The 20,149-nt window shown below is 46.6% G+C and overlaps 10 protein-coding genes across 10 annotated transcripts; 6 read left to right on the plus strand and 4 right to left on the minus strand.

Moving 5' to 3' along the window:
• Positions 1-36: 36 nt before the first annotated feature.
• AOL_s00043g228 (uncharacterized protein) lies at positions 37-960 on the minus strand (the record flags this gene model as incomplete). Its single annotated transcript, XM_011120715.1, has 1 exon — positions 37-960. The coding sequence occupies one exon, from the start codon at positions 958-960 to the stop codon at positions 37-39; it is 924 nt and encodes a 307-aa protein (XP_011119017.1).
• Positions 961-1,615: 655 nt separating this feature from the next.
• AOL_s00043g229 (uncharacterized protein) lies at positions 1,616-2,350 on the minus strand (the record flags this gene model as incomplete). The annotated part of the gene is made up of 1 exon (XM_011120716.1): positions 1,616-2,350. One exon carries the CDS (start codon positions 2,348-2,350, stop codon positions 1,616-1,618), a length of 735 nt encoding a protein of 244 aa, XP_011119018.1.
• A 604-nt stretch (positions 2,351-2,954) lies between these two features.
• On the minus strand, positions 2,955-4,473 carry AOL_s00043g230 (uncharacterized protein; the record flags this gene model as incomplete). The annotated part of the gene is made up of 2 exons (XM_011120717.1): positions 2,955-3,371; positions 3,442-4,473. 2 exons carry the CDS (start codon positions 4,471-4,473, stop codon positions 2,955-2,957), a joined length of 1,449 nt encoding a protein of 482 aa, XP_011119019.1.
• Positions 4,474-5,522: 1,049 nt separating this feature from the next.
• On the minus strand, positions 5,523-6,488 carry AOL_s00043g231 (uncharacterized protein; the record flags this gene model as incomplete). Its single annotated transcript, XM_011120718.1, has 1 exon — positions 5,523-6,488. The coding sequence occupies one exon, from the start codon at positions 6,486-6,488 to the stop codon at positions 5,523-5,525; it is 966 nt and encodes a 321-aa protein (XP_011119020.1).
• Positions 6,489-7,213: 725 nt separating this feature from the next.
• Positions 7,214-8,275, plus strand: AOL_s00043g232 (uncharacterized protein; the record flags this gene model as incomplete). Its single annotated transcript, XM_011120719.1, has 1 exon — positions 7,214-8,275. One exon carries the CDS (start codon positions 7,214-7,216, stop codon positions 8,273-8,275), a length of 1,062 nt encoding a protein of 353 aa, XP_011119021.1.
• A 905-nt stretch (positions 8,276-9,180) lies between these two features.
• Positions 9,181-10,518, plus strand: AOL_s00043g233 (uncharacterized protein; the record flags this gene model as incomplete). Its single annotated transcript, XM_011120720.1, has 1 exon — positions 9,181-10,518. The coding sequence occupies one exon, from the start codon at positions 9,181-9,183 to the stop codon at positions 10,516-10,518; it is 1,338 nt and encodes a 445-aa protein (XP_011119022.1).
• Positions 10,519-12,285: 1,767 nt separating this feature from the next.
• AOL_s00043g234 (uncharacterized protein) lies at positions 12,286-12,747 on the plus strand (the record flags this gene model as incomplete). Its single annotated transcript, XM_011120721.1, has 1 exon — positions 12,286-12,747. One exon carries the CDS (start codon positions 12,286-12,288, stop codon positions 12,745-12,747), a length of 462 nt encoding a protein of 153 aa, XP_011119023.1.
• A 446-nt stretch (positions 12,748-13,193) lies between these two features.
• AOL_s00043g235 (uncharacterized protein) lies at positions 13,194-13,895 on the plus strand (the record flags this gene model as incomplete). The annotated part of the gene is made up of 1 exon (XM_011120722.1): positions 13,194-13,895. The coding sequence occupies one exon, from the start codon at positions 13,194-13,196 to the stop codon at positions 13,893-13,895; it is 702 nt and encodes a 233-aa protein (XP_011119024.1).
• A 1,572-nt stretch (positions 13,896-15,467) lies between these two features.
• AOL_s00043g236 (uncharacterized protein) lies at positions 15,468-15,842 on the plus strand (the record flags this gene model as incomplete). Its single annotated transcript, XM_011120723.1, has 1 exon — positions 15,468-15,842. One exon carries the CDS (start codon positions 15,468-15,470, stop codon positions 15,840-15,842), a length of 375 nt encoding a protein of 124 aa, XP_011119025.1.
• Positions 15,843-17,292: 1,450 nt separating this feature from the next.
• Positions 17,293-18,951, plus strand: AOL_s00043g237 (uncharacterized protein; the record flags this gene model as incomplete). Its single annotated transcript, XM_011120724.1, has 3 exons — positions 17,293-17,475; positions 17,548-17,819; positions 17,877-18,951. The coding sequence occupies 3 exons, from the start codon at positions 17,293-17,295 to the stop codon at positions 18,949-18,951; spliced, it is 1,530 nt and encodes a 509-aa protein (XP_011119026.1).
• Between the last annotated feature and the right edge of the window lie 1,198 nt (positions 18,952-20,149).

Consider the following 20,149-nt stretch of genomic DNA (forward strand, 5'->3'; position numbering starts at 1 on the left):
GTGATATTGAATCTTGTTTAGTAAAAAGACGATCTTTTATTTCGATCGAGAGTCAAGAAAGTATCCAATAATCATCGCAATAAGCGTGCATATCATTATCCACACTCGGCGTTCAGTAATCCCGCTATGGAAGTTTTCTTGATTTTTTTCCTTTCTTCGACGTTTGCCATCAGGTGTGCCCTCTCTATTGACATTGTCGTTATTACGCTTGGTCCTTGGGCTCGCAGAGGTTGGTGAAGGAGTACGATTGAAAGGAGTTGGCATTTCAAAGTATGCTCGAGATCTCCCACAAGACGATGTAATGTGAGGCTCCTGTAGAGCCATATTAACTCGAAAACTGGTATAGGGCCTAGAGTTTTGAGTACCGTCCTTGTTTAGGATGACGTATTCATCAGTACTGGAATAGCTTTCCAGTGAATTGTCTGGGCATTGCTTTTTGGTGATCGGGTAGAAGTATGGATCTGGCATAGTATCCCAGCAATTCTGTGCGAGACAGAAAAGAAAGTATCCCAATTCCTTTGTGAATATGGCTTCGAGAAATCCTAGAGTGCTTGGAGGTAGGATTTGGCGAAGTTCAATCGAAATATCTTGGCACCATCTAGCTTCCAAGCGAGATAGACGGTCCATTTTGATGTCAAAGCTGACAGGGCATGGTGCAGTGTAGAGAGCTTTCTCAATAGCTTCAACGAGCTGAGAGAAACAGGCTGCAGGGACATCATAGTCCTCTAGGAGGTATTGTTGGATTTGGTAGCTCGTGATGTAGTAGCGGGGGCAGCCTGGGGGCCGCTCATTGATCAATCGGAGTCTGCTATCAGACGGAGGTGGTGATCTGTAATGACTGCTCTGTTTTGTAGTCGATGGAATATCCCGAGAGCTTGGGGAAGGTCTTCGAGAACTATTGTATCTGTTGCTGCTCTCTCGTTTGGTGTGACGTCCACTCGTAGATCGTTGGAAAGACATCTTTCGTTACGCGAACTCAGAATCTGGAAATTACACGAAGATATTAGCCACTTTAATGAATCAAGAGATAAATCGCGTGACAGTTTTGATATGCGCTGACATACTAATGATGATTATTCGTCGAGGTAGTGAATTGGCGAGGTTAAATTGGTGAAGTTGAATTGAAGAAGTAGCGTTAAGAGTGAAGTTGAAAGGATTAAGTCACGATAGGAGATTTGCTAGCTGTCTGTGTTAGCATTATATATGCCGTTCACAAGGATTAGTCCGAGTCGACTGAGATGCTAAGCACAGAAAACAATGACAAGAGCTTCTTTTCTTTCCACCACCACATTTATTTCTATGCAAAAGTCTTTAGAGGGTGACAAGACAATCAAGAAATAAAATTTTACGCAGACACATATACTCTAGGGTCTTTTTGTTATCTATTGAATCACCTGTATAAAAAGTCTAGCAAAGATAAATAGCTATTTCATTCAGGATTAGACTATGAGTGAGTGTTATCTCAACACTAATTGGTTGTGGAATCTTAGATTCAACGACAAAAGAATAGAATATCCTCTTGATGATATCTCCAAGGTTGATAGCCAGTCATATCTCAAGATACAACCGTAATACAAAAGCGAGACCAACATAAACCATGACAATAGAGTAAAGTCTACTCAATAATTCCATCTTCAACTCCAAGATCATCGCCACCAGTCCAAGCATCCCATCCGAAAAACGTCGAAAACAACTCGGGAATGGCCCTCAACATGACAACAAAGATTGAAATGGCAAGATAGATCAGGAAAGCATTCATCATATCACCATGACGCTCTTCATCGTCGATGCGATCGATTTGTGCCCTAACTTCCTCTTGGTCATCATCCAAAGGGATGAGTCGTCGCTGAGTAGGAGGGTTGGGGAAAACACCGTGATGACATCCAGCGCATTGACAACAGTCACAGTCGCTCATCATATCATCATTAATAGAAGTATCCCCGAACTCGAGGCCGTTCGAATTCGCAAGTTCTTCGTCTGTCCCGTCTTCGACCAGGACAGAGCTCCAGCTGTTTTGTGGAAATAAACCTGGTTTCGCAAGCTTTTGTGGAGGAAATCCCTCTTCTTCTGAACTATCTCCGCATTCTGAACAGGTGGAACAGAAGGATCCATTACGTCGGATAGTTGGTCGTTGGATGGAGGCTCTAGCCGTAGTGCTTGGGCCCGCAACGTGATCATCATTTGACCTTGGCTTCGCTTGGTTGATTTCGGGACCGATACCGGCTTGGTTTACAAGATGAGTAGGCCATCTGTTTGAAGCCCTGCCAGCGGTAAACGTGTCATAATGGACAGTCTTGCCTTGCAAAAGGTGGCTAGCTACCAACCTCTTTTGCTTTTTGGACTCAGCCATTTCAATATTTCAACTCCGGTTGCTACCTTTTGTTTCGCTATCAGTTATTTGTCAGCACGTTATCATACGAGCGGTATCTTGACGCGTACCTTGAAAAATAGCGAGATATTCTAGATTTTTCGGATAGTGGAAGTTTTAGAGAGCTGCGCGGGGAATTTCCGTGATGTTTCGAACGTGGAGCTTTAGGAGGAGCGTTAGAGCATTGAACGGTGGACGTTGGTAGCTACGTAGCCTCAGGGAGACGCGGTTACGCAATGATGGGGTTCATGGAGGGGTGGTATGTTGACGTGGTAGTGGTTGCTGTATATGGGACAGAGGCTACGTGGGTTTTATACTCATACGCTCAGCTACGCAATATCAAAAGTGTGCCGAAGCGTTTTAATACAAGAGTAATCAAACAACTATACAAGAACACAGCAATAAAAATAGTAAAAGTACTAAGTAGCTACTAGACGGCCAATTCAAGTACTCTCATCATGCAAATTAATACTATTGAATATTAGTCTCATTCCGATTATTGTTATCGGCTTACAAAAAGAGCCTCAGTCCAGTACCACTACACTAGGATATTAAAGGAGAGACTTTGCTACCCAAAGAGGGATTATTACTCCAAACTTCCCCAAAGATTATTCAAACTCTCCGCCAAAGTAGGATGTGCAAAAGTCGCATCTCTCAACCTCGAATACCCAACTTTTCCCATCATGGCAATCTGTACCATACTCATCATCTCCCCGCCTTCAATTCCCAAGCAAGTATACCCTAATATCTCTTCTGTATCACCATCAACAACTGCTTTCATCATTCCTCTGGTTTCATCCGTTTCCAATGCCCTAGCGACCCATGTCATTGGCATCTTTGCGACTTTAATATTTCGATTTGGATAGATTTTGCGTGCTTCATTCTCGTGAAGGCCAATATGACCTAATTGAGGGTCTGTGTAGACGGTGTATGGGACCATTCTATCCTTTGTTGATAGCTTCGGAGAGCTAGACGATAGTATGTTATTCTTGAGAATGCGAAACTAGATATCAAATTAGTTAGTAGCCAATCAGCAAAAGTTCACGAGAGCCACCGAGGTGTATATTACTTACGTCGTCATACGATATATGCGTAAAAGCCGGGCCTCCCTTGACATCTCCCAAAACATAGGTCCCTTCTGCCGCGGTCTGTAAGTATTCATCGCATTCTACAAACCCCTTTCTATCAATCCGAACACCCGCTTTATCAGAATCTAGCATATCAGTATTGGGAACCCTTCCAGCAGACCAAAGGATATGTGACCCCAATACACTTCGTTCTTCCCCACCATCTGTTGGTTTATAAACCAGTCTGATCTTCATACCCCCCTCATTCACGGCTTCAAGTCGTACTGTATCCATCCCAAGTTGCAGTTCAATCCCATCTTCTACCAATATTTTCCCCATTTCATCGGCAATATCCTGATCCTCTCTCGCCAAAACCTGTTTGTCCCTTCCGACAACGGTAACATCGGCACCAAGTCTCCTAAACAACTGTCCAAACTCCAATCCCACATACCCGGCTCCAACCACAATTAACTTCCCTGGAACTTCACCTAATTCCATAATAGACGTAGAATCCAAAACCCTTGCGGCGTCGACCGTCTCAATCCCCGGAAGTTTTGGTTCCGCAGGTCGACACCCCGTATTGATAAATATCGTATCGGCAGAATACTCCTCTTCCTGATTGGTATCCCTATTCTTCACAGATACGATTTTGGGAGCAATAAACCTCCCAGTTCCGTATTTCACCACCACTCCCGCCTTCTCCAATCTCCCTTCGTTCCCACCCCTAAAAGAAGCAACGATATCCCTCTTCCTCTGCCTCACTTTCTCCATATCCACAAGTCCACTAATAGATCCCTTCTCCGCAACAGCAGTGGCAATCCCATAATCATTTCCCCGAGCAGAAAGGTGTGCTACCCTTCCACTTGAGATCATGGTCTTCGTAGGCGTACATCCGTAATTGACACATGTTCCACCGATGAATGCCTTTTCGACAATGAGTGTGGAACCTTTCCCGTGTGCTGTGGTCAAAGCGGTAGCCAGTGGTGGTGCAGCCTGACCAGAGCCTAGGATTATGAACTTGAAGTGTTTCGGAGCCATTGTTAAGCGTCTAAGCATCTATCTGCGCTTATTCGAATGATGTTGTTGATTTCCTAGGAGAATTGAAGTGAATTGAGTGGAAAGACCTCCGTTCTAGGTATTCTCCGGTGAGTTGATATCGTAATAATTGATATTCATAGCCTTTTTATCTAGGATTTTCTGATCAACCCCCGTTGAATACGACAAACATCCATTTGCCGGCATATTCCGCTCTGCGGGGTCGAAGTCTGTTGGTTCCATATCCAGATTACTAATCCACAATACCGACGTCAGCATATTCTTTTCAAGACCACATGGCGCACGGGCCAGTGCCACGGCTTACTGAGATTCCTGTAGTTAAATTGAAAAATAACACGTGGAAAATCAATTTCACCTAGTCTCGAGGCGTCAGTTCCGTGGTGGCGGGGACTGCCAAGAATCTGTGTAACCGTCTGAGTGACGTCATAGTGCATATGTACTAGTACTAAGTAATATACAACACAGTCAACACATATGTTTGATGTGTTTGATCATTGGGCCCTTGTGTTGTTGCTGAAACGAGTCCAACTCGCCTGTTGCATGTTGTTGTGTTGTCTCGGTGACCCTTCCTGTGTTAGAAGAAGGGTCACCGAGACTAGTTGTTGTGATCCCTCACAGTCTAGTTTGGTTACGAGACTGGTGATGCCTGGCGAGGCTTCGGCGCTCCAAGTGATGCGATATTAAACCGACTACGCAAAGACATATAAAATCTCGACCTATGAAAAGTCGTTTTCTTCGAGGGCTAATGGCAAAGGCTCGAGATACAGGAAGAAGTACATATAGCGTTAGAGAAGAACAAGTAGAAGCGTAGCCAGGGAAAAAAACTTCCTGAGGGCAGAATTGACAATATTCCCGAGAAAACAAAAGCCTACAGTGATATGGCGGGGAATACGCTTTCAATATAAGCGGGCATATGGTAAAGAGTGTCATGGTTGCGATGATATCTGTAGCTGACCATAGTTACCGCTACAACTCCCGTCTGCAGACCTCATATTAGCTTTTATACGTGCTAGATTCATGAATTTGGGGTTTTACCTTTTCATATCAGATTTTTGGCCTTTCTCCCCGGCTCCGAAGAAAACACTTGCGAATAACGCGAGAGCAAAGAAAATTAGGAATCCAAATCGATTGTTGAAGCTGAGCTTCCGCGGGACCTCGAGACTTGACGTCTCGGAAGGATTGTCTTCAGATATGAGTACTTGGGGAGACTTTCCTTGATGTTTTCCCAAGGTTGTTTTTTGATTCGACATTATTTCTTTTTTTGGTTGAATCAAGTCGATATCAAGATAGTCAACCCCCATGTCGGTATCTAAAGCTGAATCACTTGCATTGATTCTCGTGGTGCTGAAAGAAACAAAGTCCTTGCCCGACAAGATGCCCTCTATTTGATCCTCCACGCCCTTTGGACGTATTAGGTCCATATCGGGGGCTAAGTTGTTCGCGAAGGCTTCGTACACGCTATCTGGAATTGGCCCCAACCACTTGGGTTCCTTCTTTAAGCGATTTAGAGTATGGATTCGGATATCGAGTGCGAATTGAAACAGCAACCATCCTCGGAGGTGACTGTTCTCAATATCGCGGTCCCTGGAAAAATGGACATCTAGGAGGCTTTTCGTAGACTTTGGCGTTAGGAAATCCAAAAATTCGTTGCAGACGTCACATAACAGACGTTTTGACGCTGCCGTCTTAACATTGTTGAGACGCAGGAGACCTTGATGTTGTGAAAACAAAAACTCCATCAAGGACTTGAAATCAGCTAATGTTTCAGGATCTAAGGCTAGCAAATCTCTAGCATCATCCTTGGATCTCGTTATGCCTTTGAGATTTTCAGGAGTTTCGTGGTACAGAGCAAGGATGTTGGTTTCCTGGGAAGCGTCAGAGAGGTGTGGCTTATCCCACGAGTCATTCCTCGGTGTTCGGTGGGCCGCCTTTGGATTAGAATCACCCAAGAACTTCGTAGTCTTAGAAACACGATCCTTCGTTACTGATGGAGGCATCTCTCTAATTGCAGTTAAGTCTTTGGCGTTGATGGATGAATAGAAGTGAGAGTTTTGCTGTGGGCTATTAACAATCTTGGATTGGGCCTGGTAGCTAAGAGGTAATGAACAAAGGGCTTAATAAACAGAATACACTTAGCATGCACGTAGCCATGGCCACACTAAAAATAGCCTGGAAGATGTAGGTATCCGAAGGCACACCTATTCAAAGAGTAGAGACGCGTCAAATTTCAGGCAATTGTATTACTTACTGACAGTCGAGAAATTTTTTGGATGCACAACTAGTAGACTCGAAGGGAGGTTCGTGCTCTCAGTGAAAGAAGATTTAAAGATCAGAGCTACTATCCAGAGAGTAACCTAACGCCGATGAGAAAGCAACTGCTACGCAATCAGTAAAGATTCGATAGGGATGAAGTATAGGATATGGAAGAGAGATGACAATTGTGATGATAAAGGGAAGTGAAGTGGAGTGAAGAGGGAATGGAAGAGATAGAGAGCTGGTTAGGAGAATGGCATTAAATAGGCCCAGGTTGGTGCTCAGGGCGAATTTTGCAACACAATGGACAGCATATTTATATTTGTGCATAAAACTCAACGCACGCCAACCAAGGTCCTTCTCGGCATCATCTACCTCCTATGCATCCCAACATCACACGGATCCCCTGTCATCGATGTTAATTATCAGCTGCCTCTTCTCTCTTATAGGGTTCTTCCATCTTGACGCCATGGCTACTATCATTCCCTTTGTCCGAGAGGATACTGCTTCCTCTACTACTCCTCCCAGTGCCGTTTATGCCATCAAATCTGTTGCCCTTGGGCTTCAAAAAAATGGTTGCAGCAACGTCACCATAAAAACCGTTGTTATCCCAATCTCAGGAACCCGTCCTGTTCAGCTCGGTGCTTTTCTCAAAAGCCCAACGAATATGAGTATTAAGGGCGCCTTGAGCTTGTTCGACGAAGAGTACGAACAAATTCGCGATAGTATCGATGAAGCTATGCGAAATGAAGCTCTCTTACGAGACCTTGATGTCGATGCTAAAAACTCCACTGAGCAAGAACGCAAGAAATTCCATGACCTCATCAGTGAATACATCTCAGCCGGCGTCGCCGAAAATGGCTATCTAATTGACAAGCTCACTGTCCGCTACAGAGATGTCTCTCCGTGGCTCCTTTACAAATTTACACTTCTACGTCGCAAGAAGTACAAGAACATGGTCAAGACGAATGGCTTGAAGGAGGATTCGAACGATGAGCACTATACTATCGATATCGGAAACCCGGATGTCAAAGAGGAAGATCCTCCTGTTGCTTCTGTCGCTACTGAGGGTGCTAACGCCAAAGAGGAGCCTGAGTATCTCCACGGGCTCTCGAATATCCAATCCGGACGTCTCTTTATCCAAAAAGATGTTGGGCCCTTTTTCCGATCACCCCGCGGCCCCGTTTTGAAGCAGTCTCGTTTTCTTTCAGGTCTCCGAATGTTAACTCTGAATACAAACAATGGTCCTAATAGTGGTGGAAATCCCGTACCTGAAAATCAAGTGCAGGGCGGAGACTCTGCCATCGACAAACTGGCTACTAATAGCCCAATGGATTCAGGGCATCCGAGCGGAACTCAGGCTCTTGAGCAGCATCAGCGAGCCACCCGTGACTCTTGCTTTAGAAAGGTTACCGGCTTGTTTTGGCATCTTTGTACACCCCGTTCTGCGTTCATCTGTATTCCACTTTGCATTATTGTTGGGTCTATTATTATGGCAACCATTTCCGTCAAGTTCATCTGGGGGTATTAGCCTCTCATGTCAAATTCGCTTCCTGTTTTTCCTATTAAACCTTCGAATTTTGAAGGGAATTAAAATAGTGCAATGGAGACGCATTGATAACAGTGGGTGGACTTATGAGCCTTTGCATATGAATTCCTAGACCTATTTTGCATGGAGCAAGATCGTGATAGCCAACTACCTTTCTATTAGAGAGGCATAAAGGCAGTAAATTACCCAGCTTTACTTACTAGCTCAAACCTTAGACCATTATCTAAATAAATGCCGATGGTTCCGTTAATTTTTGATTCAAAGTGTCATACATCATTTTTCCATGGTCAAATTTGAGAAGTACTTGCACATCGATTCATGCGGGGCGGGAATTAAAGATTTAGGGGTGATATGGTAGTTAAGCCAGATGCTGTGCAGACCGACGGGGTTAAGGTGTCTCGGAGCTAGACTAAAGGTTCTATCTACGAGACTGGGGGTTAGCGGGGTAGCCAGGTGACCTTACATCGGTCCTATATAAACCCAAACGCGTGCCGAAGTTCTCCTTCTCTTTTCAACCACCAACCTTCCATCACGCCCCCGACATCACGTCTGGCTTCTTAATTATCTATCTACAATCACTCTCCTTTAAGCCTCATTATAGGACAGCTAGTTCATACTATCGATCTTTGAAAGAAGAAATCCATCCAACTTCCAACTTCTAACACAATTGCTATTGAACACGAGATTGTGCTTCCACCTTCCTACTCTCACTCAATACTTATCTTTCTATATATAAATACATCTAAGTGTGTCTTCCTGTAAATCTGATTTAAATGAAGTTACTAACATTCTCTGCAAGAAAAAAAAGTCAAAGTCCAAGCAAAGAAAGCTTCTCCTTGTCACGGACGAGCAGATTCCACGGCTATAAGTGGAAAAGAACACCCAAAATGAAAATTGAAAAAGAGGTCGCCGTAGGACGCGGCAGAAATATTTCAAACTCCGATTTCGAGAGTTCTAGGGCTCGGGGACGTAGGTGGCCCGGAGTTGCCTACAAGGCTCTCGGGGGTACTTGGTTTAAAGCTTACCAAGAGCACAAATCTCAAGACAAAGAAGAGCCCTCTGAAACCTACGCTAGCGAAGATGAATATGGATACGATTTCGAAAACGACCGGGTCAAGAAAAGCCCATATGATCGAGGTTCTGGCGTAGACGAGGAGGACGAGCTTAAAAACGAGGACGGTTCGAGTTTCGGCCAGATTTATCCGGCAAACCAAATTCGACTGCCTGGAGTAGTAGGTCAGATCGATGGCAATGCAGAAAAGCAGTACTCTCAAATCAGACTTGTCGATCCAAAACGAAAATCATCTGACTCCGGCGACATTGAATCAGTGTATTCACTTGCACCTACACATCAATCGTCCATTGAATCTCCGTCGCCCCCACCGACATTCGGGCTACCTTTTCAGATTTCTCCCACTCGGCCTAAGGATATGCCACCCCGGAAATTCTATCTGGCTTCGCAACTTGCCTTCCTCCTCAGCTTGACCCGTCAAGAATTCAAAATTATCCAGGAAGTTGCGCAGACAGTTTTCGAGGCCAATCCAATCCTTCTCGATATACACTGGGGCACGCTTTCGAACAATCAAGGGGTTCGGGATGGAGTTTCCGCCAGTATTCGAGCAAATTTGCCGTATCACATACTACACAAATTGATGTATCAACGCAGCGACAAAGCTGGATATCTGGTATATAGACTCTTTTGCACACAGAAGGCTATAATCAAAGCCAATCTGGGCAGAGCCAACAATCTTACGCAAAATCATCTCTCGTCAATGGAGAGCTCTGATCACCAGGATGATATTGAAGATCAAGAGACTAAGTTCCATATCCAACCCCCTCCGATGGTTGAGCCACGACTTTGCAACACGAATTCCAATCTTCTGGGATCAGATGGAAACTTACACCGACGCCGAAACTCCGACTCTAAAGCCAATATATTATTCTGCAAGCCCCATGGCCTAACTAGATGGTCATTTGGTGGAATCGGCAACTTATTTTGGCCAGGTGATAACGAGATTGGGGTTGCTTATGGCTTCGTCTCACCAGACGGCTCATCAACAATTTCTGACGAATCCGAGGATAGAGAGCTAGATGTCTATGAACATGTTGGTAACGAGATTTTCATCAGCATCGTTTCTTTTGTCCGAGGTTTTATGGTCCTCGTTTGTCTTGCAGCTTTGGTTGGATTCTGCATTAGCTATAGCGTCGCACTGGTGGATGAGTAACATCAACTCTATGCATTTGTCTCATTCCTATCACAATTACGCTATACTTCGGAACTTCTTTTGGGGGCAAACGCGATTCATGCAATTTTTTTATTACACTTTCTATTGCTACTCTAGTCATTTCTTTGGTCTCTTGCAAAAACTTTTCTTTCCCTTTTTTATTTATCACGTGGTTTCGGTGGTATTTATATCGCTATCGACACTTTATGATTTCCTTTTTCTTCGCATATTGCAAATTTACATATGTTTACTGCTTATCATATGATAAACCTAGGCCCTTCGGGTCTAACAGCAGAGACATCTTGTATTTTGTCGCAGTACAGTTGACGGATAACCCCCCATCTGCTTGTATCCTGTTAACTATTTTAGGTATTAGTCTTTTTTTATAGATCGCTAGTTTGGACTAGTGCTATTAATCACGAAAAGTTCTATTTGGCAGATAGCTTATACGAGAATAGTGTATGGGGTGCTGGATTATAATTAGCTTGCGTGGTCTGGGGCTAGTGTCCGCATAACTACCTAGTAGCTTAAATATATATACTTACTTGACCGAGTACCTCGTGTATTAATTAGGTAGATATACTTAGATTAGGTTGTCTCATGACCAGTCCATCTAAGAAATTAAAACTACATAGGGTTAGATCTATAAATAGGCTCAAATAAAGTTGATGAAACAAGATGTAGACAGATAGCTTGATCAATTGATCCATGTACAAGCGTCTAGCCACGAGACTAATATCCGGATAATTGATTAAGGTGAAGCGGAACAGTTCTAGGTAGTTTCTAGCACATGAAATCTGTTCTACGGCGAAGTACTTATATAGAAACGAACCATCCTAAGTGTGCGAATCATTTGTGACGCATACTCTTCTATCCAATTCAAAGGCTTTATGGTCAGGTTTTTTTCATCTTACTAGGCTCCTTCCCATGACGCGTCAACAACCAATAAATGCAACTAGCTCGTTTTGGGGATTGTTTTGCATCTCGATGCCATAGTTTGTTGATTGCGGGTTTCCTCCTAGATACCTAGTAGGTAGTAGATACATGTATCATGAATACCGAGTGCATTCGATATGACCGTGTTCTGGTTTGTTGTATTTTTAACGCAGAGCCACAGGGAATAGGGCATAGAACTCCCCTCCGCTCGGGCGCAGCAAGGAATTATTCAAAAGCGTACTGTCTCCAGTCGCATAACTGATATTGAAAACCGCTTTAGAAGTTTTGTGGGTCCTAGACTTGATCAAAAAGCCTTCGCCGACATCCATTTCAATCCATCATCCATCAATCATTCCCTCCCAGCAAACCTACATCTGAAGTATCCAGCCTGCATCACTTCCAAGCATCCCCGCGAGAGGACCTTGCATCCGCCATATCTTTCAACTCAGTAAGCCTCTATTCATTGGTGATTACCTTCGTATCGTCGTGTCGTCGGTGTTATTCTGACGCTCCCCTCGGGGACGTGTAGACGCTCCCCTCTTCCACTCTACAAAGACGAGGCCACTTGAGCCCGTCAAACTACATTAAGCTACCACCAAGTCAGTATTTTGTTGGCATCCCATTGAAGTGTCTTGGTTCTTAAGTTGTATTTTGGGAAGGGTACTAACTTCGGGGGGCCGGGGGGCCTGAGCCCATTGTGTACGCAGAACCCTAACTACGCCCACCTATCATGTAAGCTTCCTTTCATAGCCTTGTATTACTTGATAGTGATGGAAGGGAATACTAACAACAAGGGGGCACGGAGCCCACTTGCCGCATACTATAGCCATGATGGATACCACATCAACACCTCCAGACCACGACGGCGAGAACGTCGCACCCAACCAAATATCTGGGGTCGGAGAAAGTTCCCCGGACCAGATCAAGAGTGAGCCCACCAGCCCACCCCCGCCACAGCAAGCCTCCCAAACCCCATCCATGTCTGGTGGAGCCGGGCCCTTCTTCCGTAGTCACCGAAGGAGTCGTGTTGTTCTGGGGAGCAGGGGGGATCTCGCGAGCGTCAACATGACACAAGCGTTTATGCCCTTGCCCCCCCAGCTTCCCAGTGCTAGCAACACGGCTCCGGAGGGGCTGGAGGAGAAGGAGGAGCAGAAGGAGGAGAAGGAGGAGAAGGAGACGGAGGAGAAGGGGGGGAAGAAAGAAGAGAAGAAGAAGAAGAAGGTCCGGTTCGAATTTGACGAGCCGGAGGAGGACGTCTTCGCTGAATGGCTCTCGGAGCTAGAAGGCCTTTAGTTGGTATTTTTTTGAAAGAAATATTGTCTGCCCAAGCTATCACTTACCTACAGCAGCATGTATCGCTGCAGCGAGTGGGCCATCGACTTGAGTCCAGTCCACTCTTCTCTCGCTCCCACAGTCCGATGCCCAGCTGCCCCGTCCCTTTTGCTCCTTTCTTCGTATTGGCGTTTGGTGTGAGGTGTGAGGTTTTATTGTTTTGTCGTAGGTGGTGAGACGATGAAGGTAGTGAAGGTGTTTGTGATGAAAGTGGTCTGCTCCTTCATTTTATATTCCCAAATATCTCGGCGAAAATGATTTGCTCCCCTCGCACTCTCTCTCCCCTTCCACTACATCAACCAACATATTCTTTCCCTAGCACCTCTACCCTCAGCAGTTGCCCACTCTTTCGCGCACATCCTCACTCCCATAGTTCCACTTCAAGAAATTCTGCCATTAATATCACGATGTCTTACAACAAATTTGGTGATCTAGGTGTCCAAACTCGCAGCAGCAAGCTGAATGCTGCAAAAAAGCTCGGAGCCTTGGAAGAGCAACCAGAGATTTCAGCCTCGTTGCTCGGGATCCCACCACCGGAGCGATTCTCAAAGCTCCCTCAATGGTTTGCTGTCAGCGGACCCCCTTCCCTCGAAGCCGACCCGGAAGGGTACATGAACATGGTCGCCAATGGGGATTCTGTCACCTGCCATGCCAACGTTCTGGGTATCCAGCCATGGGTCATCCACGTTCTCAAGAAGGTTCTTCACTGGCGTTACATCCATCATCCACGAACGCTACAGATTAATCTCCTTCGTCTAGAAGACAGGGAGCGTTTGGTCGAAGAGATCAATATCACGTTCCGAAATTATGCGACCACACTCAACCACCTCCTTCGTACTGGTCAGATCCCACTTACAAAGCTCGAAAGCAAGATGAAACAATACGAGGCGATGGAAGAGTTGTCCGCTAAGGTCTATAAGATGGGCCGCTACAAAGTCTCTGGGTATCTTCTCTACAAGGTTGGAGAAGGACTGATGAAGGAAATAATTTTCGAGCGCGAGGCTATTGAGAATGGCCTCGTCAGTACTGCTGACGTTATCCCTGGGAAACCTGCGAGGCATCATGATTCAACGACACTTCCCCGAATAAAGTTGAAGTTCAGAGGTTGAAGACCAAGATGTCGAAATGGGCAACACTTAAAACTTTCGACAAGGAAATGGTACTCGTGAGTGAAATCTTTCTACGGCTACCCGTGGATCTGCTAGCTAATACTTCTACAGCCTAGCTTTTCTTGAACATGAGCCCGAAGATCATTACGTCTATAATAAGCATCGATTCACTTTTCGTTTTTCCGATTGATATTGCAATAAGTCTCTAATGCATTAATTATGCTTTTATCGGCGTAGCATTCTCTCTTACTCGTTCACGAGATATTTCTTTAGAGTTTCCAAGTCTTTCACTTTTCAAAACGCATCCCGCACTTCAAGTTCAACTTCGGTTCCCTTTTGCTATCTTAACCTTTTTGATATTTCCTTTCATAAAGCGCTTTCCATTCTTTAATTAGCGTTACATTTACGGCGTTTCTGGATATTTCCTTGATGTATATACGAAGTCACATTCTAAGCGTCTTATGAACACCTACTCTCGAAATCAACGCTTTTCGTTCCAATTGAAACATCTGGTGGATAGGGTACGTACTAGTGACAGAAAAGTTTTTACTGAAAGCAAATATTATCTGTAAATGTTAACTGCTAGCTTTGTGGTTCGATATTTAGGCGAACTATATATGTCCTATTTGAACCACGCGCCCTCGAATATTCCTACTCCAACCTTAGTCTTGTATTAAATCCAACCTATTCCCGGTGCCCCCTCAATACCTCAATTAACCAATTAGACTGGGTCTAATATCGACATCAGGAAGAAGTTGCACCGTGTGTTTCAATATAATCCACAGCCGCATAGCATAGGTTCTTTCTCAAGTGGGATCTAGGAGATATTAATCGATGCTAGATATTAATTTTACTTAGCCTCTAGTGTGTCGTAGTTCTTCACAAAGAAGTTTAAATTGGGCAACATTCCGAAGGCCGCGAAAATATATTCGAGGCTACTGCAATAATAACGGGCGAACATTTACAAAGTAGTCGGAGACTATGCGAGTATACTAAAATTTGAGAGTATGACCCTGAAGATATCCTGCTAGTATGAAGCTACCTAAAATAAATTAGCGTAGATAACCAATCACCCTTGCGAAGATATTCAAACGTGTGAGTCCCCGAGGTTGTTCTAGCCTTGCTGTAACGGTTAATGTGCTAAGGCCACCTCGTCCTAAATGTGTTGAGAGCGTTGCACTTCCAAAAGTGGCAATTTACGAAAGTAGAATTGCAACAACTTCAACACGATTTTGGTGATGTTGAGAACAGCGCTGTTGGCGCTCTTATCTCGAGGCGAGCGCAACCTCACCGCTAGGGTTATATCCTAAAATAGGGCTTGTATTTTAGCGTTAAATAGTAGCTTGGGGCCGGATGGTATCTCAATTGGAGGAAGTCCATTGCCATCACAAACCAACCGAAGTCCTCGAAATCCTCCCATCACAAGGATAATATCTATCCTAAACATCATTGGTATTGTCCGTCTTGTAATGTCGTAAATCTACTTCGTAGGACATGTTCATAGTGTATTAAGCTAACTTTGAGCGCTTTGTCAAAGCATTGCCCAGAAAACCCATTACAAGTGCCGTCAAAATGCATCCCTCGTATAACTCCTCAGGACCATCCCAAGCCGACCTCCCAGCTGGCCAACACCCCAGAATCTTTCTAAGGGTCCCTTTGGGGGATTGGGATGCTACCAAAAATGGCTCAAGATATTGGAATGGTACTCTTCCTAACGGGGGGGACCCTGAGGCCAGGATTACCTTGGTTATGGTAACTTTGTGGTTGCTTGTCGGGGTCGGGGTCGGGTTGGTTTTTTGGTTTCTCTGGCGTCGGGAGTATGCTCGTGCTCGTGCGATTGTCAGGGAGGAGGCTATACTAGCCGCCGCCGCCGCTGTTGCCGCCGTCACTGCTACCACTGCTACTGCAACTACCGCTGGAGAGAATATTCCTTTGGAAGAAGTTTGAATGGAGGGGTGAATGTTTTGCGCCGTGATGGGCCGGGAACTAGATGTTAAACCTTTTCCTTAGCGTGTATTCTATCACAGTCAATAGCTTTTCATATCACTTGAGTCCTTGTAAGAAGCGCCCTAGAGAATGTAGAAACGCCATAACATATGATGATTGAATCAATGACGTAGGGGCGGGCGGTATCCTCTGCACGAAATCCTATTGAATGCCTGGCTGGGGGTTCTCGTTGTGTTGACCCCAGAATTTTTCCCTCGCTCCACGTCCCGGGCTGTCCACTGTGCTGTCTATAAAAGGACCCTCCTCCTCCTTCTTTCCTCCCTCTCTTATTTTCCTCTCTCCAGCAAGCATCACTATCTGCAAGCTACCCTCTCACCAACCAACCAAAGCGTGATTATCACGGTAAGTTTTTCAATTCTCTTTATTGCAACGTTCATCTTCCCTTGCCTCATCGCCAGACTCCTTAACTGTGCATCTTCCCCTCTTGATATTGGTAATCATCGAATTCGCGTCGAAAAGCCGTTGCAGAGGGTTGGTGGTAGCATCGGCCTTCCAGCAACGTCTTTTTTGAACTATCAAGTCTCCAGTACTCTCCCGTTCCAATGTATTCTCTATCCCTGTAGCATCCCTAGCTTCACTTTTGCTCGATCTATCCCCCCTCTCATCGTGTAAATCTGCCAGGAGACTAGCCATTTTAGACTTCAAAGCGCTTCACATGTCGCAGGAGTCGCGACTTTGCTTCTGATCTTTGTTCACGGAGTTTGGTGGAGGACTTGGTGAAGGTGTTGCCCTCCCAGTAATGGCTTTTGGCCACCACGCGGTTCAGATTCCGAACCTACTTGTCCATCTTCCCCTTTCAATTCCTCCATCTCTTTTCTTCTTCACTTCTCTACCCCTACCTTCCCTTTCAGCAACGGATTTTCAATCCAAGAACTACTGTATGCTTGTCCAAATCTCCATTACACCTCACCCCTCGCCTGCTCTATTGATAGTACCCTTCAATATCTTGCTTTTCTCCTGCTTGTTCTTCTGACTTCTATCCTTTTTTCTGCTCTCCCACTATTTCTTACTCTAACAACGAGATTTTTTCTAACGTCACGTCTACTACAGCTTCCTCCTCCCTCCCCAAAAACGTTTAAAAAGTCCCAATGGGCACCGATTCTTTCCTCCCTCCAAAGTCGAGTAAGTCACTCTCTCCTTGTCAAAGTTTGACGCGTTGTTAGGCTCCTGTTGTGTAAAATTCTATCTCTACATTGCTTCGAGACTATCTCTACATATACCTGTTGCTATTCATCCCCCCCCCTTCCCCCTTCTCCCTTCTCCCTCCTCCCTTCTTCCTTCTCCGCTCTTTCGCCTAGTTTCACCAAATCTCCTCCCTTGCCTTCTGCCACCTTCCTTTCAATAAGCTCTTTATCATTGGATACGCATTTGCTAACATCTTACAGCCTCGATGTCGAAGACATCGGGTCGCACGAGCTCCCCATTTAATGGGGATGCTCAAAGTCCACCTTCTGGTGGCACTCGGGGTCCCCAGCGGACTCCCCTCATGGGTTCGGACGCCCTCCAGATTGGCGAGCTGTCCGAACCAGCTGCCGGACTTAACAGTCCCCTAACCACCACTGGTGGTCCGGCAGTGTGGGGGGAGGATGCCGGGGATTCACCCAAGCCCCCAACGGAGGAGTTCACCGCCGAAGAAGCAGCCTAGGCGGCTGCTGCTGAGGCTGAGGCTGAACTCCTCCTAAGCAGCAAAGAGCCGCCGTCCTTGTGCGAGGGTGCACCCTCCAGCGAATTCAGTGCAGGGGAAGCTGAAGTCGCAGGTAGGGGGCCGGAGGGTGCACCTCGCCACCCATCGCCAGAGGAAGAGCTGACTCTGGCCTACGACTCAGAGGATCTTGAGCGCCAGCTCGACGAGTTTTTTGACTCGCCTGAGCCTGAGGCTCAAACCTCCGGGTCCGGTCCAGAGGAGGCCCTGATGGGGTAAGTACCAATCTATTCTATCATTGATTAAGATACAATCGCTGAACATGCTTATAGATGGGCCGAAAAGGAGGACGATGCTCTCCGGGCATCTGTTGCAGGCCCAGATGCAGCCCCTGTGACGGTGGGCGGGGGTGATTTCGACACATCTGGGTCAACCCTCGTCGGTGACGATGAGGGCACGGGGAATACCGCCTGTTCTGTTGAAGACGGGTATTCGGTGTCGGTCTTTCCTAACGGGACCATTGCGTACACACCCGTGGTGAGGTCAGAGTCGGGCGCCGTTAGGCCCGACGATGATTTGAAAGGTCCTCCGGGAACTGCCTCGCGCGTCAGAAAGCGCTCTCGTAAGGAGAGGCAAGAGGAGGAAAAAGATGAGTCGGAGGTGGAGGTCATTGAGGTCGCTCCGAAGCGACAACGTGTGCAGGCACCTCCGCTGATGCCGAAGGATAAGTTCTGCCTTGTTTTCCCCCAGCCGGCAGGGTTTCCCTGGGGGGAGTATTTTGGGGTGAAGATCGAGAGCCCCGAGTTCTTCCGGGAACATTTACCGGTGGACTCTGTCGAGGAGGCGGAGAAGGTGGTCAAGTGGTGGCGGCAAGAATGGGAAGACAAGGCCTCCAACTTGACCTATCTTATGGGGTTATCGTGGAAAACGGACCCTGCCGGTAGTGCTAAGAGGCTTATCCGGTACGCACAGCCGCTGTGCGACCGGATGCACGAGGAGTTGGGTTCAGAGTACTATGACCGTCTCTTGAACTCGGAAAAGAAGAAGTTCTACGGTCATATGTATTTTCGGATGTGCAAGGATGTGCACACCATGGTGGAGGCAAAGTGGCGCCGGGAGGAGGAGGCCGCCATCAAATCCAAGGCACCTGCTGCCGCTTCTGTTACCCAGTCGCGAAAGCGGAAGAGCTCTGGTGATGATGGTGAGGAGGACGCACCTGCGGCTTCTGAAAAGAAGAAGCAGAAGAAAGCAAAGGCACCAGCGGAGAGATTGGGCGTTGATGGGAAGATCGTTCATCAACGAGGCATAATGCGGGGAGCTGGCAAGCTTGAGTTCGGAACCGAAGAACGACGCGATGCAATGGAAGCATTGCAGAAGCGTCTCTTCGACGAAGCTGCTGGTCACTGATAGCCTCTATGAGACATCTGACCTTCTAGTTCCCTTCATTCCAAAGGAGCTTTACTTTCGGTTTGCGTCCAGTCCTTCTCTTTTGACCGATCCGCACTTTTTTCCACGTGCATACAATGTTCTTGACAGGATGAAGATACATATTTCTACTGATCTTCTATATTTCTGTTTTCATCAGATTGTCACCGTGCCTGTCCTTTGAAGCTCACGTGCACCTCTGAATCCTGTTGACAGGTAAAGTTTCACACGCCATAAGACGATTTTCTGGAGACGCCTCCTTTCTGATATTCTCCCACACGACCGAATTCTCATTTCTCTTCAGAATCCTAAGGTAATGTTACAGGTCGAAATCGGTCCTCTTGCTAATCACCCTATATATACAGGACCTAGGGGATCCCAGCTGGGGAAGGGTTTACAATGGCGGAACTAGCCTAAAAGCGTCAGTGGTAGGTAATCGCCATGTGAGCTAGGACGTCCGATGATTTGACCGATGATGCCTGGGGACGATCCGACTCGAGTTAAGCGTTCATACTGCTGCGGACTGGAGGTGCTTAAGTCCGCGTGTAGGAGGGAGGGCGTTTGTGAACTGGGGGTGCTGTCGGTTCACGCGCGGACTGGGGGTGCTTAAGTTCGCGAGGCGGGTTGGGGGTGCATTAACCCGCGGCAGGAGGGAGGGTGTTAGTAAACCGGGGGTGTATGGGTTTATTGCGAACTAGGGGGTGCTTAAGTTCGCAAGGCGGGTTGGGGACGCATAAACCCGTGGCAGGAGGGAGGGCGTATGTGGGCTGGGGGTTGCAGCAGCTCACCGCGAACTGGGGGTGCTTTAGTTCGCGTGGCGGACTTGGGGGTGCTTTAAGTCCGTGGCAGGAGGGAGGGCGTTGGTGAACTGGGGGGTGCAGCGGGTTCACGCGGACTGGGGGGTGCATAGGTCCGCTGGGGAGGAAGGAGGTGTAGGAGGATATCCGGAGGGGTCATCCGTAAGGACCCCAATGATGGATGGGGAGGGGAGGATAAGAAAGAGAAGGAGGGGTGCGAACTGGGGGTGCAGCAAGTTCGCGAGCGGAGGGGATCCCACCAGCCCGGTAAGGAAAACCCGGAGACCAGAAGCCCAACGACGAACCATGCTCGCACTTCCGCGAGCGTAGGACCGCTAAGCGGACCCCTCGTGGAGTGCCAGAAGAACCATTTTCACACCGAC

The sequence above is a fragment of the Orbilia oligospora genome, assembly GCF_000225545.1.
Source record: "Orbilia oligospora ATCC 24927 unplaced genomic scaffold scaffold00043, whole genome shotgun sequence".
Taxonomy (NCBI): domain Eukaryota; kingdom Fungi; phylum Ascomycota; class Orbiliomycetes; order Orbiliales; family Orbiliaceae; genus Orbilia; species Orbilia oligospora.